Source organism: Cetorhinus maximus, chromosome 30 (assembly GCF_964194155.1).
Source record: "Cetorhinus maximus chromosome 30, sCetMax3.hap1.1, whole genome shotgun sequence".
In the NCBI taxonomy this organism is placed as follows: Eukaryota; Metazoa; Chordata; class Chondrichthyes; order Lamniformes; family Cetorhinidae; genus Cetorhinus; species Cetorhinus maximus.
The window spans coordinates 14208021-14225291 of record NC_135908.1 but is presented as its reverse complement, the minus strand read 5'-3'; the positions used below and the strand labels follow the sequence as shown (position 1 = coordinate 14225291).

Below are 17271 nucleotides of genomic sequence, written 5' to 3'. Positions count from 1 at the left end.
CAGCACTCAATCTAGAAAGGGTTGAAAGAAACACAATACAAAGCAAACACAACATATAACCTAATGCTATTTAGCATCACAAAAAATCAAATCACTGGAGTCCTATTGCAATTGAATACAATGCACTTCTAAACATAACTAACACTTTAATTCTTCTGCTTCACTTAGAGCATCTGAACATTTGCCAGAATCACACTTCCCATCATCTCTGACTCTAAAGTTGTTCTCAACAATTTCCACCTTGTTTAGTTCCTTGATCTTGACATATGATCACAATTTGCCCCACTCTGCCTGCACATAAATGCACCCAGTCGTGAAAATCCACATTCTAGTGTTGTTTCAATCGTGATATTACTGTCTTTTCAGACAAAGCAGCGGTAGACCAAATTGTAATTTCCCTTTAAGTTCTATTTAGTCTGAAATCTTTCAAAGTTTCTGATGTATTGTATCAATATGTTAATTTTCATTTACAACTGTAATTAAATATCATACTGATTATATCAAGCACACGGATCTAGATGAGCCAACTAATAAAATACTCTACATCCTGCTATAATAACTGAAGTAGTCATTAAAAAAGAAAGCTAACTGCCAAACTAAACGGCAGGTACCGTAGATAAAAGCAAAATACTGAGGGTGCTGGAAATCTGAAATAAAAACAGAAAATGCTGGAAAAGCTCAGCAGGACTGACAGCATCTTTGGAGAGAGAAACAGAGTTAACGTTTCGAGTTGTATGAACCTTCTTCAGAGCTAAACCCCTTTCAATGTACCTTTAAATTTATGTAATTTATGGCAGCTAGAGCCGTAAAAAAAGAGAATGTGGCCTCCTTCCCTTCGATTCTGCTGCACTTCGACCCTAGACTCTGGGGACCTGCTGCACTGCCTGGATCTAGCCTGGCCTGAGTTAGAACGTCAGGCGAGAGAGGCTGGGGGAAAAAAAAAAATTAAGCTAAGAAAGTGTCACTCCGAGGAAGTTCAGGCCTAATAATGAGAAGCAAGGTGGAAATGTTAAACAGGTATTTTGTATCAGTCTTCACTGTAGAAGGCACAAAAAAGCATTCCAAGAATAGTTGAAAATAAAGGTAGCATGGAACTTAAAACAATCACGATCACTCGGATAAGGTACTGGGAAAACGACTGGGCCTAAAGGCTGACAATCCCCTGAACCTGATGGTCTGAAAAGAAGTGACTGCAGAGATAGTGAATGCATTGGTTGTAATTTTCCAAAATTCCCTGGATTCTAGAAAGGTCCCAGTATATTGGAAAACCGCAAATGTAACACCACTATTCAAAAAAGGAGACAGAAAGCAGGAAGCTATAGGCCAGCAAGCCTAACATCTGTCATAGGGAAATTGCTAGAATCCATTATTCAGGAAGTAAAGCAGGACATTTAGGGAATCATCAGACAATCAGAGTCAACATAGTTTTTTGAAAGGGAAATCATGTTTGATTAACTCTATTAGAGTTCTTTGAGGAAGTAACAAGCAGGGTAGATTAAGGGAAACTAGAAGATATGGTGTATTTGGATTTCCAAAAGGCATTCAATAAGGTGCCACATAAAAAGTAACTACATAGGATAAGTGCTCATGGTGTCGGGAGTAGCATATTAGCATGGACAGAGAATTGGTTAGCTAACAGGAAGTAGACAGTCGGGATAAATGGATTGTTTTCAGGTTGAAAAACTAACTAGTGGAATGCCACAGGGATCAGTGCTGGGGCCTCAACTATTTACAATCTATAACAATGACTTGAATGAAGGGACTGAATGTATGATAGCTAAATTTGCTAATGACACAATGATAGGAAGGAAAACTAGTTGCGAAGAGGACACAAAGGCTCGAATTTTGTCAAAGCTGGAAGGGCTCCATGCCCTAGCCAAAATGACTCAGCAGCCTCGATCCTGCAAGTCCTGCCCCTGAATCCAGCATCCATTTATCGTCGGAGGTGAAGGATGCGGATTGTAGTTTGTGCATCCGTGGTTCGTGGAAGCAGCTGCATATGCAAAAGTGCAGCTGCTTTCAAATAGATCAAATTTTCATAACTAGGATATCCAAACTCAGTGGTTTTACACATTTGAGGAAAAGGTTTAAAGATGCCGGTATTATCTGGAGAGGCAGGGCGACCATTTGAAGTCCAGGTACCCCTTTGAGAGAGGCAAGATGTTCTTTGGGAGAGGTCAGGTGCCCTTTGGGATTGTTAAGAGTAGACATGAATGTGCATAAAACATGGATAAGCTCAGTGGAACGGTTAAGCTGTCAAGTTATTTAAATCCCCAAACCCTTTAAATTTTCGAAAAAAGCCTGCTGTGGGCTGCTTGCAATTTCACCAGCTGTCTGTTGACATAATCCTGAGGGTTATCATTATAGGATCAGTGCTGCATGACTGATTCCACAACCTACTATCATCACAGTGGGACCGGGTGGGATTGCTGTAAGTTCACAGTTTGACTGACAGCTCTTAAGTGATTATAAAGTAGTTGATGTGGAGTTATGAATACAAATGTTTGTTTTCATAAGGGATTAAGTGCTTGAAGGAATTTATTTTATTTCATCTCACCATGGCTCCTGATGTCTTCCCATGTAAAGTCAAAGGGTGGTGAATGGAGGGTCTGTGGGTTGACATAAGCTGGCACTAAATTGGCATAAGGGCTATAAAGGGCCATCGGGGTGGGTACACAGGCACAGTTTGGCATGTAGAGTATGAGGGACCATGCAGGGGTGGGTGGGGGGCATGAGTAGGGCTTGAGGCTGTGTGGGGAGTGAGAGGCAAGGGCTATTTTTCTGTCTGTTTTTTTTGTAATTTGGCAAAGTCCCAGACCATCGAGGCGGACCCGGTGGCTGCCTCCGCACTGTTTCTGGGGATGGCGGGCCCGACGTCCATTAACATCCATCCACCCCCACACCTCCCCTATCTGGAATGAAAATCTGAAGATCCAGAGCACTTTTTCCCAAGTTGAGTTTTTGGAATTGGAAATTATCGCGACTGCGCTCCTGAATCAGGAGTGAACATTTGGCCCAGAGAGTCTAAAAAAGGATACAGATAGGTTAAATGAGTGGGAAAAATATGGCAGAAGGAGTATAATGTGGGAAAAATGTGAGCTTGTCCACTTTGGCAAAAAAAATAGAAAAGCAGAATATTATTTAAATTGAGAGAGACCACAGAAATCTGTGGTATAGAGGGATCTAGGTGTCCTGGTACAAGTATCTAAAAAAGCTAGCATGCAGGTACAGCAAGTGATTGCGAAGGCAAATGGAATGTTGGTGTCTGTTGCAAGGGGAGTGGGGGAAAAAATGTAGGAAAGTGTTGCTACAGCTGTACATGGCCTTAGTGACACTGTATCTAGAGTGCTATATACTGTTTTGGTCTCCTCACTTAAGGAAGAATATAATTGCATATGAAGCAGTTGAGAGAAGGTTCATTTGGTTTATTCATAAATACACACATACATGTGAACATATGAATTAAGAGGAGTGAGCTATTCGGCCCCTTGAGCCTGCTCCGCCATTTGATAAGATCATGGCTGCTCCGATTGTGGCCTCAACTGTACTTTCCTGCCTAAACTCTATAACCTTTGACGCCCTTGTTAATCAAGAATCTAACTCAGCCTTAAAAATATATTCAACGACCCTGTACCCACTGCTCTCTGGGGAAGAGAATTCCACACACGACGACACTCAGAGAAAAAAGTTCTCATCTCCAACTGGGAGCCCCCTTACTTTTAAACTGTGTCCCATGGTTCTAGTATCTCCCACAAAGTGAAACATCCTCTCAGCATCCATCCTGTCAAGCCCCCTCAGGATCCTATATGTTTCAATAAGATCCCCTCCCATTCTGCTAAACTTCAGTGGATACAGGCCCAATCTGTCCAACCTTTCCTCATAAGATAACCCCTCATCCCAGGAGTCAGTCAAGTGAACCTTCTCTGAACTGCATCTAATGTAGCTATATCCTTTCTTAAGTAAGGAGAACAAAACTGTACACAGTACTCCAGATGTGGTCTCACCAACTGTAATAAAATTTCCCTACTTTTATTCTCAATTCCCCTTGCAATAAACACCAACATTTCATTTGCCTACCTATTCACTTGTAGTTCCTGCATTCCAACTTTTTGTGATTCATGTATCAGGACACTCAGGTCCCTCTGTACTGCAGAGTTCTACAATCTCTCTCCATTTAAATAATATATTGCTTTTTTATTCTTCCTGCCAAATGAGGACAAGTTCATATTTTCTCACATTGTACTCCATCTGCCAAATTTTTGTCCATTCATTTACCTACTTACCAATCTTTATCCTTTTTCAAACTCATGTCCTCTTCACAACCTACTCTATCTTTGTATCATCAGCAAATTTAGCAACCAAACATTCTGTTCCTTCATCCAAGTCATTAATTTAGATTTTAAATACATGAGGCCCCAGCACTGATCCCTGTGGCAATTCACTAGTTACAGCTTGTCAAATCAAAATGGACCCATTGATCCCTACTCTCTGCTTCCTGTTAGCTAATCAATCCTCTCTCCATGCTAATATTTTGCCCCCTAAACAATGAGCTCTTATTTTGTGTAATAACCCTTGATGCATCACATTATCAAATGCCTTTTAGAATTCCAAGTACACATCTACGGGTTCCCCTTTATCCACGTTGCTTGATACTTCCTCAAAGAACTTTAATAAATTAGTCAAACGCAATTTCCCTTTCACAAAACCACATTAACTCTGCCTTATGACATTAAGATTTTCCAAGTGTTTGGCTATAAAGTCCTTAATCATAGATTCTAGCAGTTTCCCTATGACACATGTTAGGCCTGTAGTTTTCTGCTTTCTGTCTCCCACCTTTCATGAGTAGAGGAGTCACATTCGTTATTTCATAATCTGATGGGACCTTTCCAGAATGTTTGAAATTTTTAATTTTTAAAAAGTATTCATTCATGGGGTGTGGACTTCGCTGGCTAGGCCAGCATTTATTGCTGATCCTTAATTGCCCTGGAGAAAGTGGTGGTGTGCTGCCTTCTTGAACCGTTGGAGTTCATTTGTTGTACAACACCCACAGTAACAGTAGGAAGGGAGTTCCAGGATTTTGAATCAGCGACAATGGAGGCACGATGGTATAGTTCCAAGTCAGGATGGTGTGTTACTTAGAGAGGAACTTGCAGATGGTGGTGCATCTGCTGTCCTTGTCCTTCTAGGTCATAGAGATTGTGGGTTTGGAAGGTGCTGTCAAAGGAGCTTTGGTGAGTTGCTGCAGTGCATATTGTAGATGGTAAACACTACTGCCACTGTGTGTCGGTGGTAGAGGGAGTGAATGTTTATTATGATGCCAATCAAACAGGCTGTTTTGTTTTGGATGGTGTCAAGCTTCTTGAGCGCGGTTGGAGCTGCACTCATCCAAGCAATTGGCAATTATTCCATCACAATCTTGACTTGAGCCTTGTAGGTGGAGGACAGGCTTTGGAGTGTCAGGAGGTGGGTTACTCTCTACCAATTTCCCAACCTCTGACCTGCTCATGTAGCCACAGTTTTTACATGGCTGGTCTAGTTCAGTTTCTAGTCAATGGTAAACCCCAGGGATTCAGCAATGATGATGCCATTGAATGTCAAGGGGAGATGGTTAGATTCTCTCTTGTTGGAGTTGGTCATTGCCTGGCATTTGTGTGGCGCGAATATTACTTGCCACTTGTCAGACCAAGTCTGAATATTGTCCAGGTCTTGCTGCACTATCTGAGGAGTCATGAATGGTGCTGAACTTTGTGCAATCATTCACAAAATCCCCACTTCTTGCCTTATTATGGAGAGAAGTTCATTGATGAAACAGCTTGGGCTTAGGACACTGCCCTGAGGAACTCCTGCAGTGATGTCCTGGTACTGAGATGATTGATATCCAACAACCCCAACCATCTTCCTTTGTGCTAGGTATGACTCTAACCAGTGGAGAGCTCTCCCCGATTCCCATAGACTTCAGTTTTGCTAGGGTTCCTTGATGCCACACTCAGTCAAATGCTGCCTTGACGTCAAGGGCAGTCACTCCCACCTCACCTCTTGAGCTCAGCTCTTTTGTCCATATTTGGACCAAGGCTGTAATGAGGTCAGGAGTGGTGGCCCACAACCAATTCACCTGCTATCTCCGTCGACACTCTTTTAAGACTCGAGGATGCAGGCCTTCAGCAATGAAGGAGTTGTTTTGTGAGAAAGGTTGAGCAGGTTAGATATATACTTATTGGAGTTTAGAAGAATGAGAGGTCTATTGAAACATGTAAGATTCTGAGTGGGCTTGACAGGGTAGGTGTTGAGAGGATGTTTCCCTTGTGGGAAATTCTAGAACTAGAGGCACAGATTCAAAATAAGGGGTCTCCCAACTAAAAGTGAGATGAGGAGGAAATTTTTCCCTTACAGGATCTTTGGACTTCAAAATTCTCTTCCCCAGAGAGCAATGGAGACTGAGTCATTGAATATATTCAAGATTGAGTTAGACAGATTTTTGACTGACAAGAGAATCAAGGGTTATGGAGTGGGGAGGGAGGCAGGAAAGTGGAGTTAAGGCCACAATCAGATCAGCCATGATCTTATTGAATGGTGGGACAGGCTCATGAGGCAGAATGGCCTACACCAGTTCCTCTTTCTTATAATCGTACAAAAGAAGGAGGAACGTTGGCAATTTGGAATAAAAATGTCAAATGTTGAAAAGATATTACATATAAAGTGTCAGCCATGGTTCAATTAGAACAACTCTTCTGAATCAAAATGCTATGGGTTCCCATACCAGAGAGGTGAACACAAAAAATTCAGGTCAATACTTCCAGTGCAGCATTGAGTGAGTGCTGCACTGTAAGAGATGAAGTCTTTCAGATGAAACGTTAAGATAGAGCCTATCTATTCCCTCAGATGAATACAGCAGAGCTCATAACAAAATTTCGAACAGCAACAAGGTGTCCTAGCCAATTTTATCCATCAATTATCAGAAAAACAGATTATCTGGTCACTATCACATTGCTGTTTGTGGGATCTTGCTGTATGCAAATTAGCTCTGCATTTCCTACACTGCAAGTGACTATACTTGCTAATATTCATTTTTGGGGTGTGGGCATTGCTGGCTAGGCCAGCATTTATTGCCCATCCCTAATTGCCGTTGAGAAGGTGGTGGTGAGCCGCCTTCTTGAACCACTGCAGTCCCTGTGGTGTAGGTTACAGTGCTGTTAGGGAGGGGGTTCCAGGCTTTTGACCCAAATGTACTCCATTGGCTGTACAAAACTTGGACATGTCCTGAGGTTGTAAAAGGTGCTATAGAAATCCAAGGCTGGACCTGTGGTGGGTGATGCCAGTGCAAATTGTTCAGTCCAGGAAGGCTGAGCAAGGTTGGGGAAAGGGGGGCGGGGGACGTCTTTGTTTTCGGGCAGTGTGTGTATCAGAGGTCATTCCACCCATTCCCCAGTATTTCCACTCCCTCCCCCAACCCTGATGATCCTGCACCCACATTACCCCGCACCCCCCACACCCCCTACACCCCACCAGGGCCTGCCAGCCTTACCCCGGGCTCCACTGATGTCATCTCTGCAGAGCTCACCACTTCGCCTGTTGCTGCTGGAAGAAGAGAGCTGCAGCCCTCTGATTCATTGACAGGTCGGTGGGACTTCCTCTTGGAAGGGGGCGGAAGTCTCAAATCAATACAGTTAAAGACCTGACGGCCATTAAAATAGCTGAGGGGCAAGCCGGCCAAGCGGAGGTAGACTTGCCACCAACTTTTACGTCGGGAGCAAAGACTCCGCCCCTAGTGCAAAATTCAGCCCCAAGTCTTTATTTTTAACCAACATCTGGCACGGAAAAAGAGGGTTAATGTTACAAGTATGTCCCGTGCTGGGCATTTTCTGTTTTTACTGAAAGATTGTATGATTGAAAGAAGGGTCGAAATACAAACTAATTTTACAATAAATAACATCTTCGCCAGCCCTACTCCTCCTAGAAATTAGCAATACTCTCTCTCAGACAGAATTTTAGGTGTTTAATTACTGCAAGCGATCGATGTCTTTTGTATGTGAGGTGTGTGAGACAAACTCAGAGTGGTTGCCCCAATTTAACTAACTCCTGCAGCAAGTTTTTTTTGAGAGTTTTAAAAATAAAGGTTATTTGTTATCATACACTTTCCATGAAGGTTAAAAAGAAACACGTCTCACTTACTTGACTCTCACACATTACCACTCACACAAAAAAATTAGATAGAGATGAAGAAAAAAACAGCATGATTACAAATATGTTTGTCTCACTCTTTTTGTGAGAGGCTTGTAGTTTCTTAGATGAGTTGATGCTATTGGTTGAAGTGAAGATCTTGTAAGCAGAGGGTTGCCAGTAAGCTGCAAGGCTTCTTGTAGTTGAATTTCTAGGAAGTTGGTTCTCAGGTGAACTTGAAGGCAGAACAGGCTGGGGAGAGTCCAGCTCCCACTTTCATAGTATTACTGTTTGTTCCCTTCGCTGCTCAGTTGACTACAGTTGGTTTGATAGCTTTTGGATGGTCTCTCTGTCTCTGTAGAACTGATTCTTGTTGTTTTAAAAATGAGCAACAAAACATGGCTCACTCACCCATGTCACAAGTCCAAAGCCCTTTTCCAAATAATATGGGTGGTCAGGTCGATAAACATCCTGCGTTTGTCATTGACACTTTGAAATTTATCTAGTCTGGGTTCGAATGATCATAATACAATGAGAGGTCCATGGAGTGTAACATACATTGAGTTTTGACGTGTCTTTGTCCCTGGTAAACCAGAAATACAAGTTGGTTAGAATGCCATGTTCCTTTGTTGATGTTCCACCTTTAAAACAAAGGGATGTGTGAATTTCATGGACGGTTGTGAATGTCCACATTCAGTTAGGTTTTCGCTTGAGTTTCAGGACTGTCTGGAGCTGGATTGAATTAGTTGGCTAATTAGTAGAAAACAGAGATACACATAAATGGGTCTTGTCTGATTGGCAGGATGTGACTAGTGGGGTCCACCAGGGATCTGTGCTGGGGCCTCAACATTTTACAAATCACATCAATGAGCGAAATCGTCCCAGATTTGTACTAAGTGCAGTAGCAGGCAGGAAGGAGGAAGAAGTTTTACCTGCCAGCCGCAATGGCGGTTTTCCACATCCTATCATTCCAATCCCGTCTCATTAATTATGCATTCCCGGGAGCCATCCCATTTCAGTGGCGGGACGGCTCTCATTTGCCCGCCACACCATCATGCTGTGCGTCATATTTAAAGTGCAGCCGTACGCACATCTCTCAGTGCTTCCAGGCAAGAACTGCTGCACAGAAGACATGGCCCCGAAAGGCAAGAAGACTGCAACCCCACCGCCACCTCCCCCATTTAATGACGCGTCCCCCGAGCACCTTTTGGACGCTTTGGAGGCCTAATGTGATGTCCTCTATCCCCGCTCTGACCGCAGGATGGGCAGCAACATCACTAATCCAGCACGGGAGGCAATGGCGGCAGTGGTCAGCGCCAATGGTCTACAAAAGAGGACAGCCACCCAATGCTGCCAGGGTAAGTCACTCTTCTCATCACTCTCGACTCACACGCTCAAACCCATCACACTTCCATAGGGATCTCACTCACTGCCAGTTCAAGGGACATCACCATTCACTCTCTGATACACACCTTCATTGCCCTCATCCCATCCGTGAGACAACTCACCATCCACACATGCCAAGCACACTTATCATCTGTCATAGCAGGCGTCCCGCTTACATTCTCTCATACAGGACAAGCTGGCACACAAGGGGCAGAGACTGCATACTGGTGGAAGAATGCCTGAAATCAAGGTCCTCATAGACTTTGAAAATAGAGCCATCCAGCTGGCCGGCGAGGATTTGGTCTGTTTCTGTATTGACGGTGAGGTCAGTGGTGCTCTACCAAGTGAGGATTCAGCAGTGCAACATCCATCAGACAACCATGCTGTGAGTGATGTGTCCTGTTCCGCAGTCCCCTGCCATGCACTAATTAGCTCTCCTTGCTTTCACAGGAGTATCACAGAAACATCTGATGGAGTCCATGACCCAGGGTCTCCAATCAAGCCCCGTAGAAACCTCTGAAGTCCCATCATAGCGCTCACCCACACCCTCTACCAGCGCAGAGACACACATCAAAGTGATGGTCCGGCCTCACACTCCCTGGAAACATTACTGATGCCTGCACCTCACTGCTGCCAGAATGCCGTGGGCAGGAGTCAGAGTTCCATCATTCTCTTTTGTGTGCTCTTACGCCTTTAAGGTGGGGCTGGTCCCCATCTCGTCAGCCTTGGTGACCAGTGACATTGTGGTCCTGAAGGGGTCAGGTGCTGAAGGCTGACAAAGGTTCAGGTACATTTAAAGTTTCATGGCTGCGACTCCATGATATGACCCTTATCACAGAGATCAAGCGAGCTGCCCTCAGCCAGACAATCACAGAGGCTATGTGAAGATCTATGGAGTATCCTCACTGCATGTCGTCATCATCTTCCTAGTATCGAGCCACTATTAGGGCCTCCACTGCGTCTCCAAGACAGGAGCCTTATCACAGAGGGTATGTGCGCTGCCATAAGCCAGACTGGAGTCAAACATTCACAGATGCAACGTGAGGATCTATAGTCTCTCTTCACTGCATGTCATCATCATCCTCCGCAAATCTAGCTGTTATGAGGACCTCCCAAGCATGCCTAACTCATCTGGCCAGCGTGATAGCCTCATCACCACCTTAGAGGACTTCCTCACCCTCACGCATTCCTCATTGGAGGAGACCTCCAGGTCCTCCATCTCCTCCTCAGACAGTTCCTCTCCCCCACTGAAGTGTCAGGTTCTAATGGGCACAGCAGGCGATGATGATACATGACCCCTCTGTGGACCATATTGCAGGGCTCCACCTGACCAGTCCAGGCACCAGAACCTCATTTTCAGCATTCCGACGGTCTGCTCCGCCAAGGTGTGAGCTGCAGCTTGAGCCTCATCATACCTTTGCTCTGCTGCAGTCTGAGGCCATTGCATGGGTGTCATCAGCCATATCCTCTGTGGATAGCCCTTGTACCCGAGGAGCCATCCCTGCAGCCTCTTGGACCCTGGAAGATGACAGGAATCTGTGACCGACTGAGAATATAGGAGTCATGGACACTCCCTGGGAGCTGTGCGCAGACCTGCAGGATGCGTTTCTGGTGGCTGCACAGTGAATAGAAGCTCTTGCGGTTGATACAGTTGACCGCTTGCTGCGACAGAGATCTAAGTGCCATGTGAGTGCAGCCAATAGCACCTTGCACCTGTGCGAAACCTGAGATCTGGACAAATCCAATTGCTCTTGCATCCTGGCTTTCCTGGTCCCAGGCAAAATGCACAAAGTTGTGTGCCCTCGCCAAGATGGCGTCTGTGACCTCATGGATGCATTTGTGAGTGGAGGCTTGCGATATCCCAGAGGTCACCTGCGGAGCCCTGTAAGGAGCCACTGGCGTGAAAACTGAGCGCCGGGGTCACTTTCACGGCCACTGGATACCCTCCATGTTCTCATGGCTCCAAATCCCGCAGCAGATGGCAGATGTGACCAACCAGTTCCCTAGATATGCGAAGTCTTGGGCGACACTGGTTCTCGGTCACTTGCAGGAATGAAAGATGGCGTCTATAGGCCCTGGGTCTAGCTAGGTGCTAACCAGCAACGGTTTTCTGTGGCTCTTCAGCGGCGTGTGTGAGAGCACATGCCGCCCCTTCTTCCCGAAGGTGCCGCTCCTCCCTCTGTGCAGCCAGGCACCTGCGTTGCTCTCTTCTCCTTCTCCTCCACACTCTGTACACCACGAGGCATACAGCTAGTTCACCAGGCTCCATGCTCCTGATGTACTCCTCCTGCAGGATGGAAGAGAGACACACGTGGTTAACATGGGTATTCTAAAAACCTTCCCTGCTTAAGTCTGAAGGCCCCTTAATGCATCCCAGAGAGTGCTAGCCAACAGTTGGACGGCCGGAGTTTAGTGTGTTGTATGGCTGCCCGAAACCCTACCTCCTTCACCCCACTCCACCTGACCGATTGGCAGCAGCTTTGCCCACTGGGCTGCATGCTATGCTCTCAGCTCAGGCACAGGCATTCTCCTAACCTGCACTGCAAGGCTGTACTGTTAGCTTGAACCATGGGGGACACTGGTCCAAACCAGAATGATGACATTGCAAGGGGCTGTGAGCGCCTCCACCAGTGACTGCTCCATGGCCAGCTTTTGCAAGGAGATTGTACAATGTGTCCAGTCGTCCAACTGTTCTGCAGTCTATTGAAATGCTCGTTAGTTTGCAGCCTGTGCCTGAGGGGTGAAAAGCTCTGGAGCACTTTGTGGCAAGTTGATGCCTCTACATTGCTCGAGTGGGCATATAAGGTAGAGGCCCAGCTCCAAGAAGATCCATACGGCTGCGCCTGAACTGTTTCAGCTGAGGTGGAATAGTCACTTTATACAAGGCGTGGCTGCTTCCCTGCCCACCACCTCGCACGTGGTTGTGTACCACCAACAGCCGCAGTGCAGCCTTGCCCCCCCCTACAACTCGTCTCATCCACAGTGCAGGCCTTGCCGCCCCCAAGTCGCCTCAACCGCAGTACAGGCCTTGCCCCCCACAACTCGCCTCAACCACGGTACAGCCCTTGCCCCTCACAACTCGCCTCAACCGCAGTGCAACCCTTGCCCTCTCCAACTCGCCTAAATCACATTGTAGCCCTTGCCTCCCCCCCCCAAGTCGCTTCAACCTTGAATTTCAACAGGCGACCCTCGCAAGCACTGCACAACGTTACTGTGCACTCACCTCTGAGTTCCCCTTGCAGTGCAGCCCGCCAAGTGCACACCTTATATATGCTGCTGTGAAACATGTCAGCGTAATTTATTTTTTCCCGTGCATTCCAGGAGAGGGAATATTGGTCTTGCATTCATATCAGAACTATTTATACATTCTAAGATCTAAATCAACGGAGATTAAAGTGCGGTCTTTTGCATCTTTTCTATCTCCCTTTCAAGTGTCTCTGCTTGAAGAAGGCCATGATACCTTTTGAGGTGCGACATTCCATGTTCTCTCAGGACAGGTGTGTCAGTACAATCCACATACGAAGTTTCCAGAAAGTGGTCATTTGACAACATCAACCATCTTTTGCTCAGTGTCTTTACTTGTATTTCTTTTTTTTAAAAAAAACACAGGTCTTCCTTAAAAAGTTCAAAATGCCTGTAGGTCATTGGTGCCGTTAGTCCGTTGTATAACAAAATGAACACTGTCTTTCTATTTAATCAAAATAAACCAACCCTCAAAAGTTTCAAACATCACAAACACTTGAAGCCACTTGACTTATGTCAACAAACATTGTGAAATTTACCTCAGAGATCAGAGAGCCTGAGCTGTCAAACAATATTTCCTCTGGGGCACAGGTGTTGTGTAGAGCCCAGACATATATTAAAATAACAGAAACTTCAAAAGGGCCTGGATGATTGACAAGTTTATTAGTTTGCCTTCCAGACTTCTTTTCATAGGAGGGTGATTACGTTTTTTCAAAGCTTCTTTTTTACGCATTCCCACTTTACACTGTGGTGCTCATTGGTTCTAGAAAGTGTACAGTGGGTCAGTGGGCTTGGAAGTGCCAAGGCCTGGCATGGGGGGCCTGGTGGAAGGGCAGAACCTGGCGTAAGGGGCATGAGGCAACATAGGGGGTGGGTGGGGTGTGGTGGTCATAACCTGCCATTGGGGACCCCTTTGAGCTTACCTTTTAAAAGGGCCACTCATGCACACTAAGGTTCATGACTTGTCTAAGGGGCCGTGAAGCACGACTCATTGAAAATTGTGGAGCAATAGGAGATACTTATCTCTGCAACGGGGCTGGCCAGGTCGGGAGTGCCGGATGCGAGCTTCTGACAGGATGCAGCCTGCTCCCTTCAAAGGCACTCCCAAAAATTGCACAGCTCAGGAATGGGGTTGGGAATCCTAGAGTAGGGACCCACCCACCATTTTTAAAGGGCTCCCAAGTCAACCCGTCTCGGTGAAATTTCAGGCCTTTCAGTCTGCCTGGTTATCATGTTAAATTGCTGGCTTTGTCTTTTAGCCTATGTAGAATAGAATTCTTCCCTGTGAGACATCTTGAGGTCTTCCTGTAGAGACATCAATAATCAGCCTTGTTGCCTAAGGCCTAATATTCCTCGTTACAAAGTCTTCTATGGGCCAATGATTTCACAAGCTCTGACAGAAAAGTTTACCAATTGGCAGATTCTTCAGTTTGACTCATAACATTTCTTGGCAAAGCAGTCATGCACTTTTCAGAACTCGACTGAGCGAAAAGTCATAAGAATACAAACCAGATATACAATGGTTTCTTTATGAATGGCAAAGCCTCTTCCAAACCCCTCACCCTTACACACACGTAAAGGAACTGCTCTCAGCGAAGGTTAAGTGAACTGAATGAAAGATGGATGCAAACAAAGACGTGGAGGGTGGGGGGGCAGGTTGTGCATGATGTGAAGGGTGGAGAGAATGGCTGATGGCCCCAAAACAGATAGTGTAGGGGTCAATGAACAATGTCTAGGAAACAGCATAATTGATGAGATGGTAAAGGAAATGGGAGTGATTCAGGAATTGTTCCTGTTAAACATAGAAACTTTTAAAATGCATGTTAATATGAGGCTAAACTCTTCTTTAAAAATGAATTACAATTTCACTGCCTGTAATCCAAAGCTAGGTTAAGAATCTGAGCCATCTTGCAAGGGGGAATTGGAGGTCTCAGGAGAAACCCCTTCCATCAACAATTTGTAAGAACAAATTGGGGTTCACTGCTTTACTTTGCTAAAGATTATCAACGGGCATCATGTTATCTCCCATGTGACTTCATGTAACAGAAGCACTCAATTCCATTCTCCCAGTTACTCCTTGTCTATTACATCTGTTCTGATGATGTAATCTTAATTAACCTGCAAATGCCCATGTATTTTCTCCTGTATCTCCTGGTCCTTACAGCTTTCAGTTCCTTTTCTATATTGTCCTGTAACTGTTCCCCCAGTCTCTCCCTTCCAGCCAGCATTCCCTAATTAGTTCAATACAAGAATAAGCTTCCTTTTGGAAATCCAAAAGTAATGGTCAGGGGGTTGGCGTACTGTAAAGGTAAAAGGGACACTAATAGGGACTGGATTGAGCTGCATAAATAATTCCGTGTAAGACACCCAAAACTCATTGTCAGCATCGAACAGTGTACAAGCCCATGGCTATTTCATAATGCTTTGGCAATAATAAAGTACATCTGTATCTGGGGCTTCATTATGCCAAGGATTACTTTGTCACAAGGCAGGTCAGATAAACAGTTTGCTAAAATGTTATAGCACCCTAATACACAAGTGGCAGGTCGTGCATTTGCTTTAGTGTTTCATAAGTTCTTATATGACAACATTTGCATTTATTCATTTAGCAATTTTCCTATACATCTTTCAGAGGAGGCATTAAGCTGAGGTCTTCTAGGTGAAGGTGAAAGATTAAATGGTGCTATTTCAAAGAAGGGAGGGGTAAATTCTTACCAATGCCTTGGCCAATATTTAACCCTTGACCAACATCACTAAAACAAATTATCTGGTTATTATCAGTGTTGCTGGATGAGATCTTGCTGTGGACAGGTTGGCTGCCACATTTCCGACAATACATTTCAACAGGTTGTAAAATATACTATATAAATGCAAACTCAGTCTTTATTATAGCAATGTGAAGCAAGCATAACTACAATGTACAGAGCTTCTTATAGAGGAAGGAGGTATGGATTCCCTTACCTTTGTCTCCACACATCAGCTTCTTTTCAATGCATGGAACTTCAATATAACCAAAGCTCTTCAGCGTTTGGACCTGTGTTGCTGTAATGGGATGCTCCCACATTACAGTATTCATGGCTGGGCAAAAGAGCAACGGCTTCTTAAGATCCCAGGCTCGAACAATGCAGGTCTGTAACAGATAGAAAATAAATAACTGAGAAGTATAATTAGCCATATGGCTGATTAGAGTGATAACTGCAAAGATAACACCTATGCAAAAAAATTACCTTTACCCTCAAGAATTGAGCAAAGCAGATTCTTATGTGATGTGCTTATGTTATACATCAACAGAGGGCATCACTCATGTTACAATTTGTTCTCCATTCTACTGCATCATCTTGACTTTCTCTTCATACATTTTATCTCTGGTACTGGAGGGGAGGCTGCCCCTATGACTTAGAGGATTCATTGTATGATACTATACCACACAGAGATCAGGAAGATATTATATTTTATTTCTAGTCCATGGTAAATCAGCCATAGTAGTAGTAGTAGTAACTGGACTTGGAGCAAGAAGCTTTTTGAAAAAATTTTTTCATGGGATTTGAGCATTGCTGGCAAGGCCAGCATATCTTGCCCATCACCAATTTCCCTTGAGAAGGTAGTGAGCTGCCTTTTTGGACCGCTGCAGTTCATCTGGTACTGTTAGGAAGGGAGTTCCAGGTTTACAATCCAGGGACAGCGAAGGAACAGCGATATAGTTCCAAGTCAGGATGGTGTGTGGCTTGGAGGATAATTTGCAAATGGTGTTCCCATGTGTCTGCTGCCCTTGCCCTTCTAGGTGGTAAAAAGTTGTGGGTTTGGAAGGTGGTGTCAAAAGAGCCTTTGAAGGAGCCTTGGTGAGTTCCTGCAGTGCATCTTGTAGATGGTACACACTGCTGCCAATGTGCTCTAGTGATGGAGGGAGTGAATTGATTAAGATGATGGATGGGGTGCTGATCAAGCGGGCTACATTGTCCAAGATAGTGTACAGCTTCTTGAGTGTTGTCGGAGCTGTATTCATCTGGGCAAGTGGAGAGCATTCCATCACACTCCTGGCTTGTGCCTTGAAGATGGTGAACAGGCTTTGAGGAGTCAAGATGTGAGCTAATTGCTGTAGAGTTCCCAACCTCTGACCTGCTCTTGTAGCCACAGTATTTTGGTCCAGCTAGGTTTCTGGTCAATGGTAAGCTCCAGGATGTTGATGGTGGGGGATTCAGTAATGGTAACGTTGTTGAATGTCAAGGGGAAATAGTTAGGGGATGATAATTGCCTGGCACTTGCTTGGTGCAAATGTTACTGCCTGCTTTTAATCTCATTCCCAATTTAGGAGTAGTTAGTCCAGATGTACTGTCCTCTGCATGGGTTCAAGTGAGACTAGCTCAGCACAGACAGAATTCTTCCTGATCTGTATGGTTTAGTGGTGCATCAGAGCGGAGCATTTAATACATTAAAATTGTATTTCTCAATTGCATTCAATTGACAACCAAGGTCAGCTTAAGTGCA

General features: G+C 44.8%; 1 protein-coding gene across 5 annotated transcripts in view; it reads right to left on the bottom strand.

Moving 5' to 3' along the window:
* The window catches only part of ppcdc (phosphopantothenoylcysteine decarboxylase), a 97286-nt gene that overhangs the window by 33988 nt on the left and 46027 nt on the right, over positions 1-17271 (bottom strand). For 2 of the 5 annotated variants that reach the window (XM_078532478.1, XM_078532481.1), the window contains 2 exons: positions 15748-15916; positions 8598-8798 (listed from right to left, as the gene is read on the bottom strand). In XM_078532478.1, coding sequence (XP_078388604.1) covers positions 8656-8798; positions 15748-15916 — 312 coding nt within the window. In that variant the 3' untranslated portion in view covers positions 8598-8655. Of the gene's footprint in view, positions 1-7846; positions 8799-10066; positions 11831-15747; positions 15917-17271 lie in introns of those variants that run through there. The other 3 variants (XM_078532480.1, XM_078532482.1, XM_078532479.1) reach the window with 3 other exon arrangements.